A 23,198-nucleotide genomic window follows, 5' to 3' on the forward strand; every position below is an offset into this window, starting at 1 on the left:
CTACTGTGGTTGAACGCCTTAAAAATTATTTTTTAATTTCACAAGTAAAATTATGACACATTCTCCTCATACATTAAACGACTAAACGTAATCAGGCTCCTTGGAGAAATGGTGATTCCAGGTCTGGGATACTGAGAGTATAAGAAGATCCTGGAACAACCGGTGCCAAAGAGCAAGGAAGTGCTAACAAATTATGACCTGCTGAAGGACACGGAGCCAGCTTGGTGGAGCTCCCACCGGCTCAATCTGCCACCATTTGAGCATCTAAGTAAATACGGAGAGTAATGGGTGGTAACTCATGGAGTAAAATAAGAATCGATGGATCCACACCGCTAATGAGTGGACTGTCTTCCCTAGAACGCAAAGCTAGTAAGTGGAGAAGGAATGATGGAAATAGAAAAAAAAAATAGTATGGTAATAATTCATTTAGTGAAGAAACACCAACGAAACCTAGTGGGTTCAGGTCTGAGGCACGACAGGATATTTGCATCGTCTCAAAGCGTCCTCTCGCGGGGTATCAGCCGCGGGAAACCCAGCAGCGACCTCGGGGAAGCAATCGCGCCTCTGCCCGGACGCCGGACGCAGCACCACCTGGCAGAGTCCCGCTCCGGCCGCGAGGACACACGAGTGCACGGCCCGGCCTGCGCGCGACGCGGGGGGCGAGAGGACACGCGGCCCCGCGAGCGTGACCCGGGCCGGACGCCATGTGGTCCTGAGTCGGGTCCCGGGACCCGCAGACCCGCAGGGAAACACGCCGGGCGCCTGTCGCATCCCACTGGCGGTCGTCCCCTGCGTGCCCGTTTCCCCGGATGCGGGTCCGCGCGCGTCCCTACTAGAACCCCACACCGCGCTCGACCATCGCTCCACCCCTACGTCCTGGGCTCCGCCCGCCCCGCCGTCCGAGTCGTCGTGCGCAGGCCGCGGGCGCCGGAAGGTAGCAGTGTTTCCGGCTCTGCGACGGCAGCGGCGCGGGCCAATCACGGCCGGGGACGGGCAGGCGCGAGGCACGACGGGCCTTGTAGTCGGCGAGCAGGCGGGACTACAGCCCCCACAATGCCCCAGGGGCGGGGGCGGGGCGATAGTGATGGGAGGGGCTGCCCAGCGCGGGGCGCGGGCCAATCACGGGCTGGGACGGGCGGGCGCGGGGCACGACGGGCCGTGTAGTCGCGCGGACCGGACCGCCGCCCCCAGAGTGCCCCGCGCGACGGGGAGCGTACTGCGGCTGCGCGGCGGCGGCCCGGGCGCCGTCGGGCTGGGCGGCGGCGGGGACGGGAGCCGGCCGGAGCCTCGGTGCGAGCTGCGCGAGCCGGGCCGCGGCCACCATGTCGGCGCCGTCGGAGGAGGAGGAGTACGCGCGGCTGGTGATGGAGGCGCAGCCCGAGTGGCTGCGCGCCGAAGTGAAGCGGCTGTCGCACGAGCTGGCCGAGACCACGCGCGAGAAGATCCAGGCGGCCGAGTACGGGCTGGCGGTGCTGGAGGAGAAGCACCAGCTCAAGCTGCAGTTCGAGGAGCTCGAGGTGGACTACGAGGCCGTCCGCGGCGAGATGGAGCAGCTCAAGGAGGTGAGGGGCAGGGCCGGCCGGCCGGACCGCGACCCGACCCCGACCCCGGGCCGGGCCGACCCCCGTAGCTGGGCCGAGCGGACCCCTCGCCGGGCCAGGCTGGCCAGCACCGGGCGCCCGGGGCCGGCGTGCCCGGCGGGCCCAGCTGTGGTGTGCAGCGGGCCGTGTCTCCCGCTCCGGCAGGCCTCGGGGCGGCGGTGCGTCCTCTGCGGTGTTGGTCTCCCGGTGGGATGGGGGCGTGGGATGGGTGCAGGTCAAGGCTAGGCCACGGCCGCATCATTTCTAGCAGGTCACCTCTCCTCCTGGGTGCAGCTGCCTTCAGCGGCCTCGATGAGCGCCCTGAGGCCGGGAGGGGTGCTGGCCCTGCATGTGGCCGTCCCCGCTGGCTGGGGTCCCTCAGTCCCCTCCCCAGGCTCAGCGCTGACCTGGGCGCCCTCCCCACGCCCGTAATTCCTTCTCTGGGATCTGTACTTCTCCCACCCACCTCTTGTCCCTGCCGCCCTCCCAGGCCCTTCCTTCTGGGCGGGTGACAGGTCTGTGGGTGTTTGTCGGGAGGGAGCCTTGTGTGGTTTCCACTCCGCAATGGGGAGGTCCGACCCCCGGCTGCTGGAGAGGCTGGCGGGGAGAAAGCCAGGCAGTCCTTCCTGAAGGAGTTCTCCTGGGTGACTTAACCACCCGCTCTCCCAGTCCTCCTGACTCCCCCGCTCTGTGGTAGGGGGTGGGGAGGGAGAAGTGGCTTTCTGGGTGGAACACCCAGGTTTGGACCAAGGCCTAGCCCCTTGCTGGTGATGTGGCTGTGGGCAGGGGCCTTAGCTTCTCTTTCTGCGGCATTGCCCACGCAGAAAGGGTTGGTCTGAGGGTCGTGTGTTTGAAAAGGCCCAGTGTGGTGTCAGGCACGTGGCCTGTCGGTTTCTTTGACAGCGTGCCCCTTCTCCACCTGACTCTTCCCTTGTCCAGGTGGGCTCTTGGCCATTGGTCTCAGGATCCACCATACTTGCTGTTTCTCCAACCGCCCACCTTCCGGCAACTCTGCTGCTAGTGGCTTGGGGCAAGTGCCTGGATTGTTCAGAGCCTCCATTTCTCACTGGAGGACCAGTAGGAACCCATTATGATAGTAAAGAGGAGAGAAAGAATTAATCCTCATAGGTGCCTAAATCCATGCCTGGCAGAGCAGGTGCTCTGTTAGTATCAATAAATGATTTGGCGGGAGTGGGGGCAGGTGGTGGCTCATCTGACCCACGACCCACGGTCCTGTCATCTGTTAGCACGGATTGGCGCCTTCTCTGAGCCAGGCTCTGCTGGTGTTGGATCTACAAGAGGAGTGACATGTGGTCCCTCCTGCAAGGATGTGTGTGGGGTGGGAGGATGCACCCACTGCAGAGGGAGGCCAGGGAGCTGTGAGCATAGGAAATAGCGCACGCTCGCCCCATTCTGGTCTCCTGGGATGGGGCTCACTCTCCGCAGCTCAGAGGCAGGCCCAGCCTTCGCCTTCTCCTCAGGGTTTCTCCTGAGCCCCTGCTGGCAGCGTGCACAGTCCCCTTGTGCATTCACAAGGTCTCATCCATGTCTGCTGTAAGAAGGGACTGTTGCAGATGGAACTCATCCCAGTTTAGGGATCTTTCAGTTGTCAGCTTTTGACTTTCACAAACACAAACATTTTGGCCAATGCAAGAATCTTGGCTCGGTTTTGTGGGATGTGTTTGGAGGGTGGGTCACGGGGAACCAGGAGGAGGCTGGAGTTCTTCAGGCACCTGCTTGCTTAGTTTGGTGTCACCTCCTGGCTCCTGCCCGCACTGGCCGTATGGCCTTGGACAGGTTGCCCCACCGTCCTGACCGTCAGTTTTCCCTGTTGTAGGTGAGGTGAGAACGGTTCACCTAGAAGTTGCGGCAGAAGCTGGAGGAGGTTGCATCGTCTCGGTAGACGTTGTCTGAAAGCTCGCACCAGTTCACTCACACTCAGGCCAGCTCAGGCTCTTGTCAACCTATTGGGTTTTGGCCAGTGTCATGCTTGAAAATGTTAATTCTTATTTTGAAAACCAAGACTTAAGGAGATGATATTCATTGGGTCTTTTCTTTTTTGTCCTGTGAAGTGAACCATCTTTATTCTTTTAAAACTTTATTTCTTGAACTGAAATGGGTCCAGTTACTTACAGTTTGTGCTACAAATGGAGGTGCTGTGCTCCTGCCGGCATTTGTAGATAATGCCTTTTCTGAGGGAGGGATGCTGGCTGGCTGGTCCCGGTTGAGTGGGGTCGTGCTGAGGAAGGTCCAGTGGTGGGCCAGTGGGTGGCAGAGCTGGCACTGCAGCCTTTCTCCCTTGGTGAGTATGTGTACGTCCTTGTCTGTGTCCTGCCAACACCATGGTGTGTGTTTGAGGGGCACCCGCTGGCCCGTTTTGCCTAATCATTTTGCTGGTGATTGAGCCTGGCTTAATAAGGGCCCCCTCTGTCCCAGGTCCCACTGTGCCACTCCCCGCCATGGTGGGGAAGAAAATCGGGTGGACCTTGGTCAGCCACGTGGTATTTCCTGTCCTGAGTGGCCGTGGGACACCCCGCTCTGTGTCCTCAGGTGCACCTTCAAGGGAACAGGTGTGCTGGGGTGGCAGCTCTTGCCTACAGGGCTGAGGCAGGTCCCAGGAGTGGGTGGTCTTTGTGGGTGGGGATGTGAGGGCTGGAGAGCATGCCTCAGGCCAGGAGTGGGGTCCTGGTGCAGTCTCAGCCCCACCCTCTCTGGGCTCCCCGAGAAAGCAGGAAGACCGGGTCTGGACGCCCTCGATGCTGTCTGTGTCACCTCGGGAACTGGTCTGTGCACTTAGGTCTGGGGAAGCAGTGAGTGGAGTTTGGTGAGCTGCAAGTGTCACAGGCTGGGCATGGGGCCCGGCACCCGGCAAGTGCTGACTCAGTAAGTGTCTGCTGGCTGGTGTCGTCGGCTCCTTGCCTCCACCTAACTTGGGCCTGGATCCCCTCCCGGCCGTCCCGGCGGCCACCTGGCCTCTGTTCCTTGTCCTGGCGTGGTCTGGAGCAGCCCTGCTGCCTCTCTCAGAGGGCGGCATGCACTGCTTCCCCTCCTCTGTTCCCTATCCCTGCTGCCTTTGCTGTTGTCACCCTTCTCCTGCCAGAGCTTCAAGGCCTGGACGCTTCTGTGAGCCTCCTCTGCCGCCTGTGGACTTGCCTGAGCCCAGCACCCAACTCCGGGGTGTCCCTTCCTTCCTGCAGGATGAAGGGCTGGGGCAGAGCTGGTGGGAGCAGCTGCTCTGTTCCCTTCGCTCCCTCCCTCTCCTCCCTCTTGTGATCTTCTCTCCCAGGGGATGAGGAAGCAGAGCTGGGGGTGTGTGGGAGTGACTGAGGAGGGCCCAGAGCCCAGACCAAGTTGGAAGGGGTCCTCGGGCACCAGGTTCTCATCCAAGTCCTTGTGTGGAAGTCATGGCTATGAGCCCGTTGAGTCCCACGGCCTCACCCCTGTAGGTGACCTGCTCCTGCTGTAGCCTCCCCACGCCCACTGACTCCTCCAGTCCACACACCAGCCCTCAGGGTCACCACCCCACCGATGCAGGCCAGGCACCTCACGCTTGACTTTTCTTTTTCTTTTTTAAAAAATTGGCGGAGTGCTGCCTTCAGCTGGTGCAAGGCCTGGCTTTTGCATTGTTGGGTCGTTGCCGCCCTCCAGTTCATTTGTTAGACCAGCCTTTGTTGTGTCTCCTCTGCCCGCCCAGGGGCTCATGGTCACCCATCCAGTGTGTCCTGACTGGGACGCCGAGAGGTGCATAGCTGTCTCTGAACCAGGAGGGAGAAGCTGTCCTGTCCCCGTTCCACAGGTGGAAATGCCAGGTCTCAGAGTGAGGGCTGTGTGTCAGCAAGGCATGATGTGACCCTGAGCAGTCCCCTCCCTGAAGCCCTGGCAGTGGAGCAGCTTCTCCCCTGGTGATGGCGTCAGGGTGGCCTGGGACCCCACTCTGCAGGCCCCTGTCATTGCTCCCTGGGCCGCCTGGGTGCTCTCCTCCCTCCTTCCCCTCACACCCTGTCTGGCATGCACTGCAGAGATCCCGGCTTGTCCCCCAGCCTGAGGGATTCCCTGGATGGTCAGAGAGGACACTGACCCCCGGAACGGGGTGCGCCAGGCGGGCTGTCTACAGCTGTGAACCTGCGGCCCTGCCTGCTGTCACCCGGTCGCCTGGTGCAGAGGCTGAGATTATGGACATTCCACCCAGTCAGGCGAGTGCAGACTCACGCAGCAGCTACGAGCAAGTCTGTGTTCTCGCCAGCACAGTGTCCTCCGACGGTCATCGTGGCCAGTGGTGAGGAGAAGTGCTGTCGCGTCCCTCGGGTCTGATTGATTTCTTCTTCTGTGAAGCAGTCTGTTCCGCCATAGCACTTGTTTTGAAGACGGGAGTTTGTTCCAGAGTGGTTGATGTTGGAGGGAACAGCGTGAGCATGAGAATTTAGCATTTGCTTCTGTGCCATTTAGTTCCCAGAAGACACTAGGCGAACACAGAACCTGCACCCTGCCACCCACCCACCTGCTTTCCGTCCAGTTTCAGACACCGCCTCCCCACCGGGACGCCACGCCCAGCGCCAGCCTCAGGGCTTTGTCAAGATAAAGTGCGTTGCAGCATTTTTGTGTTTTAACTATTTAACATGTGTAAAACTCTCCTCCCTTTTTTTGGTAACTTTTAAGAATAAGCTGCTTCAGAATGGTTTTAGATTTGCAGAAAAACTGTGAAGATAGTACAGAGTTCCTGTGTACCCGCGCCCGCTTGCCTGTGTGGACCGCCTTCCATCAGCATGGAACATTTGTTAACAGTCGATGAACCTCCGTCGATGCCGCTTTAGTAACCAGAGTCCATCCTTGATTCCTCTTTCCTGAGTTTTTACCTGCCCCAGGACCCCATCCAGATCCACGTGGCAGTTGGTCCTCATGTCTCCTCAGGCTCCTGCTGTTTCAAGTTTCTCAGACTCTCCTTGTTTTTGGTAACTTTGACAGTGTTGAGGACTAGTCAGGCATTTTGTCGAATGTCCCTCACTGGGATTTGTCGATATTTTTCTCATAATTAGAGTGGGACTGTGGTTTGGGGAGGAGGACCGGCGGTGAAGTGCCCTTCTCCTTGAGCCTGTCAGGGGTCCGTGGCTCGTCCCCGTTGACGTCGGCCTTGATTCCCTGGCTGAGGTGTGAGTTGGACGCCTCCACTGTCAGGGTGCTCTCCCCCTTCAGACTGCGCAGCCCCCACCCGAGGAGCAGGGGTCATGCTCCCTCCTCGAGGGCAGAATCTACATACGTTATTTGGAATTTTTCTGCATGGGAGGCTTGTCTCTTCCCGTTTACTTATTTAGTCTTCTGTTCATTTATATCGGTATGGATTCATGGATGTTTATTTTATATTTGGGTTATGATCTAATACTGCTTTATTTCGTTGCTCAACTTGTTCCAGCTGTGGGCCCTGGCAGCCCTTTCATTTGGCTGCTCTGCCTTTTGACGCACCATCATTGTGATTGTTCCCCTCTCTCCCTCCTCCCTTCTTTCCCTCCATCCCTTCCTTCCTTCTCTCCCTCCTTGCCTCCTTCCTTCCTCTCTCCCTCCTCCCTTCCTTCCCTCCGTCCCTCCCTTCCTTCTCTCCCTCCTTTCCTCCTTCCTTCCTTCTCTCCCTCCTTTCCTCCTTCCTTCCTCTCTCCCTCCTTCCCTCGTTCTTTCCTTCCTTCCTTCCTTCCCTCTTTCCCTCCTTCCCTCGTTCTTTCCTTCCTTCCTTCCTTCCTCTCCCTCCCCCTTCCCTTCATCCCTTTCTTTTTGAGCACCTCCTTACTTTCTGGCACCACGAGATGCTCCAGGCTCATCTGTGTGTTCCCTGCCCCTGGAATCAGCTGTTTCTCCAAGGATCCCTGGTTCCTTTACTGGAGAAAGGTGTTAGAAGCCAAGATGTGGGTGCTGGGTGTGCTCACTGCTGCTGGAGTGTCATTGCTGCTGGACCCTCTCAGCTGACAGAGCCAGGAGATAGATGTGTGTACACTAGCACGTGTTTACACACACATCCAGACCATTGCTAGATGCAGCCACCTCTACGTATACTAAGCTCAGCATGAGTTCACACTGATGCCTCCGGCTCTGATCCCTTCCCACGCGGATCGTTCCCTCCGCCTCCCCTTGCTCACCTCCCTCCAACAGGGAGACCACTAGCTCTCCACCTGCCACAGTCCCCTGACCGCTGCGTTCCAGCGCACCTCACAGTGGGGTCGGAACTGCTGACCTATACCCCTGGGAGCAGTTTCTCAGCTAGAGCGCAGTGCTCATGTGCAGTCCCTTTCGGCTTTGGTCTTAGGTACTCCACTTGTTTCCATGTAAGTTCCTCAAGAAGCACTTTGTTCTCACTCCCATCAGTGAGGTGGTTTCATCCATGGTAAAACAGTTAGATTGTTTTGCCACGTTTTGTTTTCCATTCTGGGATCCCCCGACCTTCTAGATGATTTTTTTTATTTGCATACATTAAGGTTCATTCTTTGTGCCATCAAGTTATCTGAGTTTTGACAAATGCATCGTGTCATTTATCTACCATTACAGTATCATGCAGAATTGATTCACTGCCCTAAAAAAATCCCCTGTGCTTCACCTATTCACCACCCCCCCCACCGTGAACCCCTGGCAGCCACTGATTTACTGTCCCCATAGTTTTGCCTTTATAGAATGTCACATAATTGGAATCATACAGCATGGGGCCCTTTCAGATTGGCTTTTTTGATTTAGAAATAGCGTTTAAGACTCATCTGGATCTTTTTGTGGTTTGATAGCTCTTTTTTCCTAAAGCACAGAATAACATTTTGTTCTCTGGCTGTAGCACAGTTTATCTATTCAAACTGGGCATCTGGATTGCTTCAGTTTTGGATAATTACTAATAAAGCTGTGATAAACATCCATGTGCAGGTGTTTGTGTGGACATAAGTTTTCAGCTCCTTTGGGTAAACACCAAGGAGCATGATTGCTGGATCGTAGGGTAAGAGTATGTTTAGTGTTATAAGAAACCACCGAACTGTCCTCCTCAGTGGCTGCACCACTTTGCGTTCCCACCAGTGAGAGTTCCTCTTGCTCCACAGCCTCGCCAGCATTTGGCAGCGTCATTGCTTTGGATTTGGCCATTCTCATAGGTGTGTAGTTGCATCTCATTGTGGTTTACTTTGCGGTTCCCTTATGACATATGATGTGGAGCATCTTTTCGTGTGCTTATTTGCTGTGTATATATCTTTGGTGAGGTGTCTGTTCTGTCTTTTGCTCATTTTAAAATTGAGTTGTTTTTTATTGTTGAGTTTTAAGAGTACTTTATCTATTTTGGATACACGTCTTATCTTGCAGGTATCTTCTCCCAGTCTGTGGCTTACCTTTTCCTTCTAACAGTGTCTTTCACAGAGCAGAATTTTTACTTTTAATGCCACTTTGCTTTCATGAATCACATTTTTGGTGTTAAGATCTTCATCACCAAACCCAAGATTACATAGATTCTTCTATGTTTTTATCTACAAGTTATGAGTTTTGCCTTTTACAGTTAGATGTATGGTTCATTTTGAGCTGGTTTTTGTGAAAGGTCTAAAGTCTGTGTCCAGATTCATTTTTTTGCATGTGGATGTAGTTGAAGAGACTGTCCTTTCTCTATGAAATTGCTTTTGCTGTTTTGTCAAAAATCAGTTGGTTGTATGTGTGTGGGCCTACTGGGTGCTCTGTTCTGTCCCATTGATCCATGCAGTTATCCTTTCGCCAGTACCCTACTGTCCTGATCGTGTGTTCTGGTTTTGTTAGGTTTCTAGCATTTTATGTGTCACTGATAAGTTTTTCCCTTAAGCCCTGTGGTTTGTGTTGTGTGATCTGCATGCCTGACCGGGGTCTGCTGGCTGGGTCTTCAGCCCTGGACTGGCAGGGTTGGTCCCAGTCACCATCAGTCAATGAGAGTCCCTTTTTTTTAATCTTGAGAAAAAGTAATAGAATGCACATGGTTGAAAAGAAAAATCACTGGTCAAGTTGGTTAGATTCTTTTTTTTTTTTTTTTTGGTGAGGAAGATTGGCCGTGAGCTAACATCTGTGCCCATCTTCCTCTACTTTGTATGTGGGATGCCGCCACAGCATGGCTTGTTGAGTGGTGCATAGGTCGGTGCCCAGGATCGGAACCTGCGAACCCCGGGCCGCCGAAGCGGAGCACATGAACTTAACCACTACACCACCAGGTTGGCCCCTAGATTCTTGACAAAAGATGAGTGTGCTTCTTCTGTGTCTTTGTGCCTTCGTGCTTTAAAGCCGTCCACGGGACCTCCATGTGGGCTCAGCTTGGTCAGTGTCGACCTGACTCCTGGTGAACCTCCTGGTGAGCTGCTTGGCTGACTAGCCTTGTGCATTTGACCCAGGCAGCACTTAGGGGCGGGGTGTGGAGTTAGCCACTGGTCAGACCTGGGGTCGAGTCCTGCTCGGGCGCTCACTAGCTTCTTGCCCCACAGGTCCCTCCGAAAGTGTGATAGGTGCGCCCTGTTTGGGTGTTGGGTGCCTCCGCTGTCATTTCAGGTGCCCACCACCCCCTTGGAGACCCTTTCCAGCCTGCCATGCCCCCAGATCTGGCCCCCCCCCGGGGTGCTAGGGCTGGACTTCACCCCGGAAATGCCCGCTGCTCCTCTTCGCCGGCTTCAGGACAGGCCTGCAGGACCCACTGGATTTATGGTTGGTGTGGGTGGTGCTCCACACGCCAGGCTGGCCAAGTCAGGGTCTCCTGCAGGCTCTCGCTGCCGAGCGCACCTCCTCCCCTGTGCTCTCTGGGCGTCAGTGTCTCGCCTCCGCTGTGGGATGCCCTCCGTGCCCACACCAGCTGAAGTCTGGAATGCCTGCCTGTTTTCAGGGCCCAGACGGAGCTGGAGCTGGAGCTGGAGCGCGCCTGTGCCAGAGGCACGTTCTTCAGCTGCAGTTCACAGGGTGACTGCTGCGACTTTAAGCGGTGCGGGTGCTGTGGGGATTGGGCTGCGATATGGCCCCAGGCGTCTGTATAAGAGGGCGTCCAGGATGCGTCAGGAGCGGTGGGTGGTCAGCCCTTGTGCCTGCGCCGAGACAGAGTGGACGTGTGCGCACGTGCCTGTCTGTATGTGCACATGCGTGGGTCACAGACAGCACAGGAAGGATCCCACAGGCCTCACTCCTCCAGGTGACCCCAAGGTGTGTGGGAGGAGGGGAGAGACCGGGAGACCAGACTCCCGGCTTCAGCACAGCATCTGGCCATCCCGCCCCAATCCTCAAGTTCTCACCTCTTCTCGTGGGCGGAGCAGAGTCCTTGGCTCCTCAGGGTGTGGGAACCCCTCATGGTGGGTGATACTGCATGGGTCCCTTGAGGCTCCTGGGGCTGACCCTGCTAGGGTGACTGTGACAGAACGTCAGACGTGGGGGCACTTGGCCCGAGACCCATTCTCTCACCCTGGCTGCAGCTGCTGACAGGCCCGACTGCCTTCAGAGCCTCTCTGGGCAGAGTGAGCATCGAGTCATCGTCACAGCCCACGCTCGCCTCTCACAGGCTCCTCTCCTGTCCCCACACCCGCAGAACTGTGGGTCCGTGCAGGGACACACTTGACTAAGAGTCCCTGGCCACTTGCTGACCGTGAGGCTTGCTGAGTGTCCCCTTCTAGAACGGGGCTGATGAGTGAGGAGATGTGCTGAGATGAGAGATGAGATGAGAACACCGGCTGCTCTCCTGGTGTTTCCAGCCCCTCGTCGTCCCGCTGGCTGTGCCTGCCGAGCTGTCCTGCACGGCCTGGGGCACATGGGGCGGACAGCTGCCGTGCTGCCCTGACTGCAGGCTGTGGAAGACGGGCTTGTCCTCAGGCGCCAGGACTGGCCTCTGTGTCCCCGGGTGGAGGAGCCAGGGCTCGTGGGGACAGCCGCCAGCCCCAGGACTCAGCTGGCCAGCAGCCTGTCTGCTGACACTGAGGCAATCAGGGTATAATCTTCTCTAAACGGCGCCTGATTCTGGCTAAATCCCTCCCGCCCAGGAGCGCATCCTAGTTTGTAAAGGCAGCTTAGTGCTTGGACGCTGCCCAGGGTGGCTGGGAAGCTCCGCGGGTGATGGGAAGGGCGTGGGGGCGGCGACAGCCACCACAGCCCCACTCTGTCCCTGTGCTGGCGCCGGAACTCAGGTCCCTTCTGCTGACCCTCACAGGAAACTGAGGCCAGAAGCCACACAGTGGGAAGGGTGGCTGGTGGAGGACAGATGTCACACACATGTGCCTGCCTGGGCCTGGGAGGGTCTGGGTGGGGGTGGGCTCCTGGTGTGCTGGGCTGATAGGTGAGGGTTGTCTGCTGGGCAGAGTGTGTGCAGGTGCACCTGCAGCCTCTGTCCTGACCCCGGTTCCCAGGAGGAGCCCCCAGTTCTCAGGAGGCCCCGCCCTCTCCTGCAGGGACCTGTGCAGCCTTCCCAGGCTCCTCCCTGCCCCTCTGCCAGGTGAGGCTGTCGGGGCTCCTTGGGCCCAGCTCCACCTCCAGCACACTCCACCCCTACCCCATCCCTTCCCCAGCACACTCCACCCCTCTCGGACACCCCAGCTATGGGAACCACTTTGCTACAAAGAAGAAAAGTGGTTTTTGAAGTGAGAAGCCCTGTGGTGCTCCTCAGGTGAACTCTCTGGCCTTGCTGATCCCTGGTCTGCTCACCTGTGAAATAAGTGATAAAGGTTTCTACTTTGCAGGCTGTTGTGGAGATCACATGAGGTTCACACCCGCCTCTGTCTCCTTGGGGTGGTAGCCAGCCTCCAAAAATGCCCAGGGGTCTGAGCTGCGCCCACCACCACCGTCTGCTTAGGAAACGCCCTCTGAGCAAGGATGAGGAGTGGGTCTGGGTCTGAGCAAGGATGAGGAGTGGGTTTGCACGGTTTTCTTGGACCCCGCCACCAGGTGGGAATGGGTATAAGAGCTGGCCAAGGGTGGTGAGCTGAGGTCTCATGGAGCACTCCCCGGGGGTCCCTTTGGGTGGTTGGCGGGTCCGTGAGAGCCTGGGTAGCGAACAGGTCTGTTTCCGGTTTCTGAGCTGACTTGGGTTCCAGTGCAAGCGTGTGTGGAGCCAGTGTGGGGCATCTGTTTCCTGAGGTCGCCTGGGAGCTTTCAGAAATTCCAGAGTGTGGGCCACACTCAAGATGGATGGAATCAGGAGCGGTCACGCTCCTGGAGGGATCCATGGGAAGAGGAGTTTGGGAACTTCATCCGGTTGCTGCAGCTAACGCGTGGGATCTGAACCTTCCCTGCCCACTTGAGTGGAGTGTCGCTTTGCTTATATCTGCATGGTTAGAATTTATCCACATCTCTCCACCTGGGTCCACAGTGGGGGCCCAGGAATGCTGCCGGCCCCCGTCCACGTGCTGATGGGTGGGCCCACCCTTGTGTCTGTGTCCCCTGGCTGGGTTGGGGGCCACCAGCCGCCCTGGGCTGGGCCTGGTGAGGACCCCTCTCTGAAGGTGTGTGTGAGCTGAGGGCAAATCCAGGTAGAGGGGGGAGCCTGCGAGCCATTGCTGCTGCCAAGTCACTGGGGGTGTGTCCCTGCTGGCTGGGGAAGAGAGGTAGGGAGGAGACACGTGCAGGGCCTGTTCCCCGGCTCCCTCAGCAGACGCCCAGCACCTGTCCCTTCCCTGGACCTGCTGTCCTGTCCACCCACTTGTGGTGTGGGCCCATTTCCCCCCTGCAGTGCCCCACGTCCTCCTGGTCCTCCAGTCCGTCCACAGGTATTTACTGAGCACCTGTTGCTTGCCAGGCGTGGGTTTGCCCACTCCAGCCCTGCACCTCACAGGAGGCGCACACTCGGTGCCAGGCGTGGGCTGCCCAGAGGCACCAGTACTGGCGTTCCCACACACCAGGCCCGCCCTCCCGTGTGAGAAGCCACCTCGCGCCACCACCCTGGCCCGCACTGAGTAGCTGGGGGTTTTGGCCCTGCCTTTCCCATCCACTCTCTGCATCTGTGAACTGAAATGGTGGCACGCTGGCCAAGGGTGGCGTTGGACTGAGGGAATTCTGCAGGGAAGGAAGAAGCTGCCTGAGTAGCCCCTGGTGCTTTCCCTGCCTGCCCCTGCTGTCCCTGGGGCTGACCACCTGAGCCCCTCTTCCAGTGGCGGGCTGCATTTTTCAGGGCTGCCTCTGACCTCGAGATACAGATGCTTCCGGAGCTACTCGGGCTGTTGCCCAGGTGATTCTGTCTTGTAAGCAGCTCTCATTTTTAACATTGGAGCGTAGTTTGCCTGTAAGAAGATGCAGAGTAGTCTGCGCTCGCAAGGCTGCCCCGTGGTGAGCGTCCCTCGCACGTGCCTTCCAGCCCACCCTGCCCAGGGGGGCCCTGCTGCCTGCCCCGCAGTGCTCAGGTTCTGGTCTAGACGTCTGTATTGATGGTGCAGGGCTGGAGTGGGCAAGCCCACGCCTGGCAAACAGCAGGGCTCAGTAAATACCTGTGGATGGACTGGCCAACCTCTGTCTGCCTTCTCTGAGGGGCATCAGAGTTGTGCGTGTCGATGGTTGGCCTTCTCTCTGAGCAGCGTGCCCGAGTCGTGGTGCCTGGGTCACCAACACCTCCCCTTGGTGGACATCGGAGTCACTGTGTCTGCCTCTTGGGAGCATGTCCGCTGGGAACAGCTGTGTGCAACGCTCTGTGTGGACCTGCGCTCTCACCTTTCTTGGTGATTCCTACGAGCGGAGCCCATCTCCCCTTGTCCCGGAGAGATACGCACAGATGACCACCGTGGTCCCCTGGTGAAAAGGCCAGGCCCTTCACGGGCTCTGCTGCTTCAGTTACCCACCACCCAGGGGCGGCGGGGCTGTGCTGGGAGGGGGATAATCTCTCTAAGTCCTGTGAAGTAGGGCTGGGGACCAGCATGAGCAGCCTCAGCCGGATCTGGGGATTAACAGGCACTGCCCCAGTAAGCCAGAACATTCCAGATTCCAAGGCCTGAGACCTGGAGACCCAGGGACCAGGAGGGGCTGACTGGCAGGTATGCCTGCACCTGCAGTGGGCGTTTCTGGCTCCTGGGTGATTCTGAGGCTCTGGCAGCTGAGCAGCGGGGCCATGGGTCCAGGTCCTGGTTCTGCCTCTGACTTCTTCTACCTCTCTCTTGCCTTTTCTTGCCGCCCCGCTAGTTCTCAGAGTTCAGTTGCTCATCTGTGAAAAGAGATCCCTCCCATGAACGCAGTGACGGGCTCACCTTGTGACGTGCACAGGCCTCGGGTTATTCTCCACCCCCAGCTGTTTCTGGTGGGAGGGCAGGGACTGGGGCACGGGCACAGAGCTGGCCCCGCCAAGCAAGACCATGGGCTGGGCCTCGGAGCTGCTCTGTTTCTGGGTGCTGCATGAGGCCCTGGATGCGTCCCGTTGATTGCTGGCTCTAGCCCGTCTCACACTCCTGTCCCCTGACGCCATCCCGTCAGGCAGTTGTTTCTCTCCAGCTGCCAGCAAGGCCATGCGCCCGTGTGGGGGGATCGGAGGCATATGGCCCGGGGGAACCTGCAGTCCATTTTTTGTCCCATTTCCTGACTGGACTTCCATTCTCATATCAGGTTTTTGCTGAAGTGCATTTATGGAAAGTTGGTCTTTCATTGCGTCTCTGATACCTTGCGTTTCATCTGTAATGAGTAGTTGGGGTCCCTGGGGTATGTGCAGACCTGGGGTACGTTTGGTCTGGGTTCTGTTCATCTCACGACTGATTCCGTGCAGTAGAGCACATGTGTGCACCGTCACTGGGCGCGCTTGCTCATCTGCTGTCTGTTCTCTGAGCGTCTCTCTCTCTAGTGTTGTGCGCTTGGATAACGTTTCAGATACTGTGTCCTTGTTGGGTTGCTTTGGATATTTTTTTTTTCTGAGCTAACATCTGTGCTGATCTTCCTCCATTTCGTACGTGGGTCGCCGCCTCAGCATGGCTGATGAGTGGTTTAGGTCCGTGCCGGGATCCGAACCCGCCAACCTGGGCTGCCGAAGTGGAGCACGGCTTCCGATGTTTTTTATAATGGTTTGATTCTGTTTCAGTATTCAGTTTCAGAAATCATTTTGTTTACTTTTTATTGAGATATAATTTACTTTATTTTTAAACCCTATTTATAGTAGTTTTGATGATTGTTATATTGCACTCTTTTTTTTATTAAAATGAGCTTTTATTGGAGTGTAAGAAAATATAGGAACTACACAAATCATAACTGCACAGCCCGATGCCCCCACGGCCCCGCAGAGGGAGACGCGGCGTGCTGTGAGTGTCCCAGGACTGTTGTCTGACGCCCATCCGGGGTGACGTCGGGCTCTGCCCTGTAGCCCGAGCCTGCTTGTCGTCCACTTACCGTCCACTTACCGACGACAGCCCCACAGCGCTTGGGTCGTGTGTTCACTTGGCTTTTTGTATTGTGGGGCGCCATTGCCTGAATTTGCAGATTGTTGGCACGCGTCACAGGTGGGGTTCCGTGTGGACACGTCATGCTTCCTCACCCGGGTTTGGGCTGTTGGGCCCCACGCGGCTGTGAACACGCGTGTGGATGGCATGGGTTCCTGCCGTGTGGGCGGGGGGCTTGCGCTCTCCAGGGTAGCTGCATCAGCAGTGGGGCACTGCTGCCTCTCGCCACCTGCCCGCTGGCACGGGGGCTGTCCGTGTTAAATCCTGGCCTTTCGGATCCCTGCGTCCTGGGCGCCATCCTGGTGCTGATGGCGTTTCCCCTGGACCTCTCCTGCTCACTGGCCCTTTGGAGGCCCTCTGGTGAAGAGCCTGTTCAGACCTTCACCATGTTTTCTGTGGGGAGTCTGCCTTTTTCTTCCTGATGTGTAGGGTTCTTATGTATTCCAGATACCCTCCTGCCTCCAGCAGTGGTTCTGACGCTCGTGCTGTGGAATGAGCTGGCACAAGGGGGTAGGGACAGCCCTGAGTTTCAGGTGTGCATCTGCCCAGGATAGCTGAGGCCTCGGCCTCTTGGAACCTTAGTTCTTTCCTCTGTAAAGTAGGAACATGAATTCTCCTGAGAACTCTTGAGATAGGCACTAAGGGAAGTAATATACTTATGGAGACTGATAAGAGTGGTAGCTGTTATTGTTACTAGTATGAATTTTTTTTAGTGGGAGGAGACCTCACACCCACTAGGATGGCTAAAATCAAAAGACAGACAATTGCAAGTGTTGACAAGGACGTGAGTGTTGGAACCCACATACCCCGCTGGTGGAGTGGAAAATGGCGCGGCCGCTTTGGCAGACAGTCTGGCAGTTCCTCTGCATGTTGAACACAGAGTTACCATGTGACCGGGCAGTTCACTCCTGTGTGTGTGCCCCAAGGAACTGAAGACATGTCCACATGGACACAGGTACATACGTGTCCACAGCAGCCCCGAGGTGGACACCACCCAAATGTCCGTCAGCAGATGAGTGGAGGGACAGACGTGGTCCGTCCCTACAACGGGATAGTGTTTGGCAATAAAAAGGAGAGAAGTGCTGGTTCACACTACAATGTGGATGAGTCTTGAAAACATGCTCTGTGGGAGACACAGAAGATCACATGTTATGTGGTCCCCTTTTTATGAAATGTCCTAAATAAATAGGCAAATCCATAGAGAAAGAAAGTACCCTGGTGGGTTTCAGGGTCTGGGGGCAGGGAGCTAGGGAGTGATTGCTAATGGGGACAGGTTGTCTTTTTGGGGTGATGAAAATGTGGAGTTAGATTGTGGTGATGGTCGCACAACCCTCTGAATATACTAAAAACCACTGAATTGTGTATGTTAAAAAGATGAATGTTATGGTATGTGAATTATATCTTCAAAAAATTTTCAGTGGAGGAAAAGGCAGTCTTGTTGCTTGCTAAGTGGTCTAGATAAATTTTCTGTGGCTCTGAGCAGTCCCAGAGGGTTTGGGGCAGCTTCCTTCAGTGTCCAGGGTTTTTTGACGTTGAGTTTGTAAATGTAATTGCTGGTAGTTTACTATGTATTCCCTAAGCTGACAGAATTTCTTTTGGAGGGATTGGAGATCTCTAAATGACCTTTCTGGAGGTGCTTCTTAGTGCCCTTTCTAGATAAAGTCACCACCTGCAAACCACATGGACTCCACGTGTCCTCCTCGGCTCTAGTGTGGGGAGAGGCTCTCGCCTCGTTCAGTAGAGGGGCGACTCCAGCGCTTCTCTGCTGTGGATTACTGCTTTGCTAGTGTTTGCCCTCGCTTTACGTCTGTCTAGGGAGCTTTGCTGTAGCTTCGGTGACATTGAGAAAGAAAGTTACGCCACCGTGTTTCTGGAGCTTCAGGTGAGAGGCGAGGCCCGGTCACAGTGAGCGCGTCTGCGTCTTGTGCTCGGTTCTCAACATTAGTCTGTCTGTGGCAAGGGCATCGGTGGCTCGCCTTCTGACACAGCGCATGGTTACCTGCTTGCTCATCCGGATCCCCAGCAGGTGCCAAGTCAGTGTTTTTAGAATGGAATTGAACGGTGCTCCTGGTTTGTGTTCCTGGGCAAGTGAATGCTTCTCAAGGGGAACTGTTGCTCCTGCCTGCTGAGGTCTCCCCGAGCGTGTGCATGCACAGTCTGCAGTGTCCCGAGCCCCCCTTTGAAGGAGAGTTTGGGGCGCTCCTGTACGGTCCTGGCGTGCCCCTTGAGCCTGTGGTGACTGCCCCCACCCCGTCCTGTCTCGTGGACATGGTGTGGACAGGGAACATCTGGGGCCCACCCTGGCCCTGCCACAGTGAGCACCTCTGGCCCCCAGCGCAGGGACGACGGCCCTGGGTGTGTGGGGGCCCAGCCTGCCGTTCTGGGGTTAGGAGCAGGTGCTTCACACCGACGATCAGCCTGGTTAAAATCATTATCAGGTCAAGAAAATACGCTAAATTTGCTTTGCTTTTCCCTTTTTGTTTTGTATTGGGGGTTTTGTTGAGTCACTTCCCTTTGTGAGATTTGTGCCTCGTTACCATGTTCAGTTTCGTGTCTCTTTTTATAGTTCCTGCGTATTTTTAGTATGCCCCTCCCCAAGTCCGGTGCCGCTTTGGCCGAGACCCCACGTCCTGACGGGAGGTGCTTGTTCCGTGTCCTGTTGTGTTCTGTCCGCCCTCTGGATACAGACATCATCCAAGAGATCAATTTCCATGTGTTTGCATGTGTGCTAATATATTTTTTAATAGCTCTTATTTTTTAAAAACAGTTTCAGATTTAGATTGTGAAATCCATTTTTAAATTTTGTTCTACCATGGCACACAACGTGTGTGGTTTCTTCCTTTTTTAGGTTTGTGTGCTGTCCCTCTGTTCTGTTGTGACACATTTCCTTAGGAAAAAGCTCTGTCCTGAAAGGAAGTGGTGCCCTTCATCCTGCTGTTGAGTCTTCTCTACGTTGATGCTAATTCTGATTTATTTGTGTGTTGCAGGCACCCGAGCTCTAGTTCTTTGCCTAGTTGACACATTCCTCCGTGTCTGCCATTATGAAGTATTTTGTACAAGGCTCTTTGGGCCAGTGGATTCAGTGTTGATAGGTTTAATCCACCTTTGACAGAGACTTTAATCTCTTAATGCTATAAAATCTTTATCTCACATCGTAGGGTTGAGCTTGTGTCTCACCTGGGGGTGAGGGGCTCGCACAGAGAGAGCTGGCCACACGGAAACGCCGTGTGCGCCCCCGCGTCGCAGGTCCCCCCGCCTGTCTTCTTTCCAGTCCTCAGAGTTGCTGGGTGCCCTTTGACTCAAGCACGTGGTGAAGCCTGTGGCTTGGATGTACCGGTTCTGGGGGAAGTCCGTCAGTCCATCAGTATCTGTTGAGCACAGCCTGCACGGCGGTGTGAGCTTCCATTGCCGTCTCTTCTTCCCTGACCAGCCCCCAGGGCTGCCCACCCCGCCTTGGGGCAGAAGCAGTCAGTTACAGCCTTTGTGGTTCATGGTTTGTCTGTGCTCTGCAGCAGAGGTGGGGCTGGGCCCGTGGGTCTGGCAGGCACAGGTGTGCCAGCAGATGGTGACCATGTGGAGTGAGGGCGGGTCCTCCTCCCTGAGCAGCTGCCGGGTGACCCAGCCCTGCCCCAGGCCGGCGCCCTGCCCCTTGGGGTTCTCTGGCACACTTGCTCTGAGGAGCTGCTCCCCGGGCGAGGTTCTGGTAGAGACACCACTTTGAACCGGGAAAGAGGCGAGGACGCCTTAGGGGCTCCTCACTGTGGTTGGGGTAGAGAGGCTGCGGTGCTGACCATCACTGTCAGTAATCAGGCCCATTGTGAGCTGAGGGGTGATTCTGGCCATTCTCTGGTTCCCCAGGATGCCAGGCTTTGGGGTCCAGCTGGGACAGAGCTGAGTCCTGGGGACCTGATAGTGTTTGCTGTCCTCACCCCACCGGCGCCCACCTGAGGCCAGGCACGCGATAAGCACGCTATTGCTAAGGGGGCGCTGAAAGCCACCTGGAAAGGTCCTTGTGAAGCTAGTTTGCGCAGGAAGATGGGTGCCAGGCAGGAGTGTCCTGGTCTTCGGAGCAGATGAGGATCAGGCAGGAAGCCCAGCAGAGGGTCCAGCACGGCAGCTGGCGGGACTCCGGAATTCCAGGGATGTTCCCACCCTGGTGCAGGCTGGTGGCCCTTCAGGGAGAGGTGGGACCTGCTGTGGCTGGGCGGGGCTGGGTCAGCCCGGGAATTCCAACAGCAAAGGAGTTGCGAATCCCAAATCCCAGCTCCCTGGTGGAAACTGCTTCCTGGACCGACCTTACCTCATTGGATTTTCTCCTCCTTGACGTGTGTTGTGCCTGCTACTTCAGATGGCCCAACTGGTCTGGGAAGAAAGACCCTCTAGAGCAGCCTTTCCTGCAGGCTGGTTTCACTGTTGCTTCTGCCCTGCTCTGCAGGCCTTGTCCAGGGAGCCAGGCCCTGGCTGGAGGCAGACCGGGCCTTGTTCTCAGTCTCCCCATGCAGACCTGTTTCCGGGCCCTGCCCCTCGTAGTTGTGTCAGAGACTAAGGGTCCCCCTCCGTGAGCTAGGACTGTGACCAGTGCTCATTGCACAGATGCCCACTCTGTTGTCCTGTTGGGGCAGACAGTGAGGCTGCTGCAGAGCAGACACACCGCCCTGTGGGGGCCTCAGGAATGGCCAGGCACCTTGGTGAGGGGCCAGCACTCAAGGAGTCTTTCTTCAAGCCCTGGCACTTCCCGTAAATGGGCTTGATGTGGCTAATTTTGACCGGGACTGGGGTCCCACCAGCTTCTTCAGCACTGGGGTGGGCATTCCACACATAGCCTAGTATGCAGCCAGGCTCAGCGAGGGGAGGGCCTTGCCCCGACTCGCAACCGTTTCGGGGGCCACGTGCGGGCACCACAGTGCCCATACCTGCTCTCCTGCCCACTGGGTGCTGGGGTCTGTCACGGCCGAGGAGGAAGGTGGCTTTTTGTCTAGGGCTTAGAGGCAGGTGTAAGGGCCCGAGTCTCCTCCTGGCCCACTGCCCTGCCTCTGCACTTTTGCCACACCCATCCCTGCACCCGCAGCACCCCCATCCTTCCAGGCTCTGATCCGATGCACATCTCTCGCCTCTGCACCGGGCTCGGGGACGGGCCCTTCCAGCATGCTCTTACAGTGTTTCTATAATGAGCCACAGAAGGTGGGTGCCCGGTGATGATGGGGTGCTGGCCGGTCCAGGGGTCAGCGGACTGCTACCCTCAAGACACATCTGACCTTCAACCTGGTCTTATAAATAACGTTCTACTCATTTTTGCACATGTTGTCTGTCGCTGCTCTCAACAGACAGCCAGCCACTGTGTTGTAACACAGTCCCCATGCCTGTGTGGTGGTTAATTTTGTGTGTCTCCTGGCTGGGCTAAGAGACACCAGCTAGCTGGTGAGACATCACCTGTGTGTGTCTGTGAGGTGCTTCTGGAAGCGAGGACCTCTGATTCAGTGGGTGCTCCCCAGTATGGGCAGGCCTCATCCAGTCCGTGGGGGGCCCACATGGACCAGAGGTGGGGGAGGGCCCATTCTCGCACTCTCTTCTTGAGCTGGAACATCCACCTTCTGCCCTTGGGCGTTGGCGCTCGTGGTTCCCGGGCCTTTGGACACGGGCTGAGCTACACCCGGGCTTTCTTGGGTCTCCAGCTTGCAGAGACCTGGATGCCCCCCCTCAGAGGGACACCAGGCTCCTCTCCTGGGGGTGGGGCAAGGTCTAGGCCCTGGCCTCTCTGAGGGGACCTTCTCTCTCCCCGAGGGGACCTGTGCCCTGAGCTGGGTGGGTTAGGGAGAGGTGGATGGGGCCTTTTGCCTGGAAGGTCCACACACTCCTCGTGGGCACCAGGCTCTCTGTCCCTGTCAGGTTGCTGACCCCGTGTGAGCCTGGGACCCAGCGGCCCTCTCTGAGCCCAAGGCCTCACACCCATGCTCTCAAGGCAGTGGCCCCAGCCTCATGGTGGCTCACATCAGCTTCCGCGTTCAGTTGTGTTCCAGTGCACCATTCCCTGCAGAACCAGGCTTGGGCCCGACATGGCCTGTGGGGCCGCAATGTGCCGACCCCGGTCTAGGAGGGCTTCTCGTCAGGTGGTCAGTGGAAGCCCATTGTCCGTGATTGTTGTCTCTGCTTCTGTCTCTGGATCTCGTCCTTGTTGGGGTGGTGGGGGCCCAGGCCTGGTCCTGGACAGCAGAGCGAGGGCTGGCTCTCTGAGGCTTCCTGTGTGCTGCCTCCTTCCTGGCGCTGTTGTGGATCTCGGCATGTTGATGTCAGTCAGAAATGCCAGCTCTGGAGGTGTGGGTTCCTCTTGAGGCAGGAGGGGCGCTGCCCATCCACTGGGGGGTCCCAGCCTCTGGGGGAGCAGAGGTTTGGTTTGTTGTGTGACTGTCCCCATGGGAGCACCATCCCTGGCCGGACCCCCCCCCTCACAAGTGGTCAGTGGTTGGCGCTGTTGTCTCCAGCCCAGCACACCCCTGGTGGGAACCACAGTGTGGGAGCCCTGCGCTTCCCTCCCATGCTGTGTCCTGCTGTCTGGGTGCCCCGCGTCTTGCGCCACACCACCCTCGGCTCCTGGTCCAGGCTGCGTCCGCCCTCGGGCTCTCTCGGGGTCTCCCCTCCCACCTGCTCCCTGCTTGTCTTTGTCCCTGCCCTGCCAGCACCTCTGGGGCAGCCGCTCCTGCTGCACCCTCGCACGCATCACCAGCGCCCTCCCCAGATTTGGGGCTCACTCAGCCTGGACCTCTGGGTCCTCCCTGATGCCTCCTTGCTCTTGTTGGAGTGGTCTGGGCCCAGCCTCCAGGCTCCTCCTGCCCAGACCTCCCAGACCCCGTCTCTCTACTCCCCCTTGCCCCGGGGACTGGGTTGTTGGATTCAGTCACACGATTCTTACTCAGGGACGGGCTGGGTACGCTGTGAACAACACTGGTCACCCTCAATGCTGGGTCAGGGGCATGGCCTGGGGGAGCTCGGGGAGGGGGAGGTGAGGTTCCTGGGGGAGGCCGAGGCTGAGTGGGGATGAGAGAAGAGCGGGTGGGCTGGGCCGGGGCAGATGCTTCACAAAGAGCCCGGACCTCCTGCCCGGCGTGCCCTCACATGCCGCATGCTGCTCCGTTGCTGTGGGCCCCCTTCCAACCACGCTTGACTTTGAAACCCTGCCCCCGGAGCCCCTACGACTGCCCTGCCGCAGCCCCAGGTGTGTGTGCAGCATCCACATGGGTGTGGATGGACTTGAAGGAAGGCTGGTCTGACCTCACCCCGGGGCTCGCAGGGC

General features: G+C 57.3%; 1 protein-coding gene across 3 annotated transcripts in view; it reads left to right on the forward strand.

The window, feature by feature from the left end:
- Nucleotides 1-1,267: 1,267 nt before the first annotated feature.
- Nucleotides 1,268-23,198, forward strand: part of BICD2 (BICD cargo adaptor 2) — a 55,299-nt gene continuing 33,368 nt past the window's right edge. For all 3 annotated transcript variants that reach the window (XM_058566086.1, XM_058566087.1, XM_058566088.1), the window contains exon 1: nt 1,268-1,562. In XM_058566086.1, coding sequence (XP_058422069.1) covers nt 1,323-1,562 — 240 coding nt within the window. In that variant the 5' untranslated portion in view covers nt 1,268-1,322. The remainder of the gene's footprint in view (nt 1,563-23,198) is intronic.

The sequence above is a fragment of the Diceros bicornis genome, chromosome 22 (genome assembly GCF_020826845.1).
Source record: "Diceros bicornis minor isolate mBicDic1 chromosome 22, mDicBic1.mat.cur, whole genome shotgun sequence".
Lineage (NCBI taxonomy): Eukaryota > Metazoa > Chordata > Mammalia > Perissodactyla > Rhinocerotidae > Diceros > Diceros bicornis.